Source organism: Emiliania huxleyi, assembly GCF_000372725.1.
Source record: "Emiliania huxleyi CCMP1516 unplaced genomic scaffold EMIHUscaffold_1109, whole genome shotgun sequence".
Lineage (NCBI taxonomy): Eukaryota > Haptophyta > Isochrysidales > Noelaerhabdaceae > Emiliania > Emiliania huxleyi.
The window spans coordinates 6327-9805 of NW_005201739.1; the positions used below are offsets into that span (position 1 = coordinate 6327).

Sequence of the window (3479 nt, forward strand, 5' to 3'; positions counted from 1 at the left end):
CCAGTCGCGGTAGGTGTACGCCAAGGCTCGCGCTGGCGGCCAACGCGCGGCGGTGATGTCCGGCAGGCGGCAATGCCACAGGAGGTCGGGGCGCGCGCGCACGATCCAACGGAACTGCTGGCCTCGCTCTGCCTCGAAGCGCTCGACGTCGCTCGCGCAGCCCGCGTAGCGAAGCAGCAGCGGTGCGCAGGTGGAGTATGGGCAGCCGACTGCAGTGCGCCTGAACACGCCTGGAGCCGATGCCACGCTCAGCTTGTGCTGCCGCAGCAGCAGCTCGTCGTCCAGCAGCGACATGCTCGCCGGCGCGATCCGGTGGACGATGGCGTCCAGCGCCGCCCGCGAGGTGAGGGCGGCGGGCGACGCACAGTCGACGAGCACGCGGGTCCAGCGCATGCCTCGGGTTCCGCACGACCGCGACTGCCGGCTCACGTGCATGAAGAGGGCCGCCCGAAGCGGCCGTAGGACCGCGTCGAGCAGGTTGTCCTGCAGCCACGCGTTGGAGAGCACGCGAAGCTGGCCAGCGAGGCACACCGCCGCCGGCGCCGAGGGTGGGGCGTTGTGCGGCAGCCAGAGGCGCATCGACGACGGCGCAGGCACGGGGTCCGGCATCGAGTGGGTGCCCGGTGCCGAACCCAACCTTGACCAGCGCTGCAGGTGGCGTGCGTACGGCAAATTCGGAACCGGACGCGGCACAAACTGGCGGTGCCGCTGTAGGGAGGAGGGAGGAGGAGGGTGGAAGAAATGTGAAAAGATTCGGATTTGTGAAACGCCTCTCTCGACTTTTTCGCGAGCCACAGGCGCTCGCCCTTGTGAGCCACAGCGCCTCCGGACAGCGTGCCGAGCGCCTGCTACAGGCCTGCCTGCAGCCCAGCCGCACTCGCTGCGGCGGCAGCTAGTCGGTTCGGCCTGGACTCGCGCGCGCCGAGATGGGAACCCAACACACGGCGCGTCGACCCGCCTACGCTTTTGCAACAAAGTCTGCTTGGCTTGTGCAGGTGATGCCCAGAGCAGCAGAGACGACGCCGGCAGCCTCGGCTCGACCTCGAAGGCGGGTCTCGTGGCCAAAAACCTGTGCTCTATTCGTCGGTGGTTCACAGTAGACGTCTGTGCAGGGAAGCTCTCGCGTCGACTACGGCCGCCGAAGACTGTCTATGAGGGCACACCCGAGGAGGCGCCGATTTCAAGCACCGTGCGGCGGTGGCCAGGTCACAGGCATCGGCTGTGACACTGGAGAGTCGAGCAGCGGCACTGAACTTCCCTACAGGTCATTCCAGCGACCCACGGAGTACGGTCTCAGCGCGCAATCACTCTACTAGATCCCATCCTTGCCGGGCCTCTGCGAATGTAGGTACCGAGTTCATGCGTGGCCAGGTTGCAGGCCCATACTGCCTGGTCTCCAGCACCTATGATCACCGCGCCAGGCCGCAGTCGACGACGTTTGTGTGCGCTGGCCGCACTCAACCGTTGAGTCGCGGTGTATCAGTCTGACCACACTCGGGACCGCGTAGGCGATGTGGGCGACTCTGGCCGTCCTGCATATGACCGACCATGACCCAGGAGGAGTGTACACGAGACATATCGTACATGGCTGGCGTTCTCGCGGCAGCACTATCGCGTGCGGCCGAGTGCGAGCTTCCGTGCCCGGTGCCAGACGCACTCGGCGCCAGACGTCCTCGGGAGCTCGCAGTTTTGCCATACTTGCCTGCCCTCCCACTGGCTCGGCGCTCCTGGTCCCCACCCTCGTAGGCAAGGCTGAGCGACCCCAAGCTCCAGGGCGCCATCGCCGTGCTCGGCGGCGCCGCCAAGGGCGCGAAAGACGCGCTCACAAAGGACTAGACGCGCTGCTGCTAAAGAAGCCGGGCACGCTCGTCGCGAGAAGTGGCTGCCGCCGCCGTCGGGAGGGCGGCAGCCACTTCTCGCGCTGCCCAACGCGCCTTCGCCGACCGCCGCGCCATCGCCGATGCCGTTGCTCGCGCTACCGGCGCCACCGGCCGCGCGGGCCGCGCTGGCGGCGCCGCCGCCGGCCGCTGCGGCTCCGCAGAAGCGATCCCTCGCGCAGAATCGCCCTCGGTGCCGCGGCGGGCCGGGGGAGAGGGCGTGAGGGTGTCTGTGGTGGGTAGGGGCCCCTTGCCCATCGGGTCGCTGCGCGCTAGAGCAGCGGCGGCCCGCCTAGGGGGCTCAGGGCGGCCTGCCGGAGGGTGCCCCTAATGTGAAACACCTCCGGGGGAGGCCAACTTTGAGTGGTTGTGCCGAGTACTGTTTAAGGGTTGTGGGGCTGCTGTGGGCGGTTTTGGGCGTCCCTGGGGCACCCTCTGGAAGGGTCTGGCCCGTTGGTTCGGGGGGCGTCGCGTCTAGGGGGTGTATTCACACCTCAAAAATCGTTTCACGGAAGGTACACCCCTCCCTATTGAGCCACCTGCCAGTTGCGAGGTCATCAAAACCGTAGTTGCGTGCTCGTGGCGCTTGCCACGCGACCTAAAGACGGCGCTATTTGTCCTCCGACCATTGCCTAACGCCAGAGGAGTGGCAAGCGGTGAGGACGGGGCCGTGGCGCGGGAAACGGATGTGCGAGGGACGCCACAGACTGAGGCGCGCCCGGGCGCATCAAGACCACCACCGCGGGGCGCGCGGCGATGCGCGTGCTGGGCGTGCTGGGCGCGCTTCCGGCCGACGTGGACGTCTCCGTGGGGTCGGTGCTGCCGGAGGCACGCGCGCTCAAGGGCCGCCTAGAGAGCTCAACTCTCGGTGCCTCTCTGAGGCCACCCTGGGCGGCACGCACGCCGCTCATCGCCCCAGCGGTCCTGTTCATCGCTGGAGGGATGCGGAGTGAGCTCTCGAGGGCGCGAAGGGGGGGAAAGGGGATGGAACGGGGCCGGTGGGGATGGTGCAGCGGCGGCTGCCGCGGCAGCGTGGGAGAGGCCCGAGCCTGGAAGGACTCGTCAAGGCCTCAGACTGCCATGTGGAGCGGGCGGCACTGGTGGGGCTGGAGGGGCTGACTGAGCGCCGGTGGGGCGGCTGAAGCTTGCCTGGCACGGGTTCTCGCGGCGCGTCCGCGTACCACGCGTCCAAGGCGCTGTTCCCACACCGCTCTGAGCGACAAGGGTGTGCGTGGCGCGGTGGAGGAGCGTGAGATGATCTATAGCGAGCCTCTCGCACGTCCTGTGAGCGGCAGAACCGGCCATCCCGCACGACGAGGGCGACGCGTGAAGGTGCGCACGCCATAAGGCAGCTCCGGGCCAGCGAGTTGGATGGGATGATAGCGGCTGAGGGGGCCTGAGCATCGACGCGCCGCCGACAATGCTCCGTGAGGCCGCAAACGGCCAGGAGCGCGTCAATTCGGAAAAGTGGAACCACGCGATGACGAGCGGGTATGGAGTGATAGATTTCTGGGAACAGTAGTGGGATGGGGCAGACTCCCAGGATCCCGACGCACGGAGTACGTGTAGCGCGCGCAGCAGTGGTATCTGCAGCAGAGCCCT

At 67.7% G+C, this 3479-nt stretch overlaps 1 protein-coding gene across 1 annotated transcript in view; it reads right to left on the reverse strand.

The window, feature by feature from the left end:
• Positions 1 to 579, reverse strand: part of EMIHUDRAFT_122071 (hypothetical protein) — a gene marked incomplete at both ends in the record, with an annotated part of 1647 nt that extends 1068 nt beyond the window's left edge. Inside the window, one exon of the mRNA XM_005791651.1 lies at positions 80 to 579. Within this exon, the coding sequence (XP_005791708.1) occupies positions 80 to 579 (500 nt within the window). The remainder of the gene's footprint in view (positions 1 to 79) is intronic.
• Between the last annotated feature and the right edge of the window lie 2900 nt (positions 580 to 3479).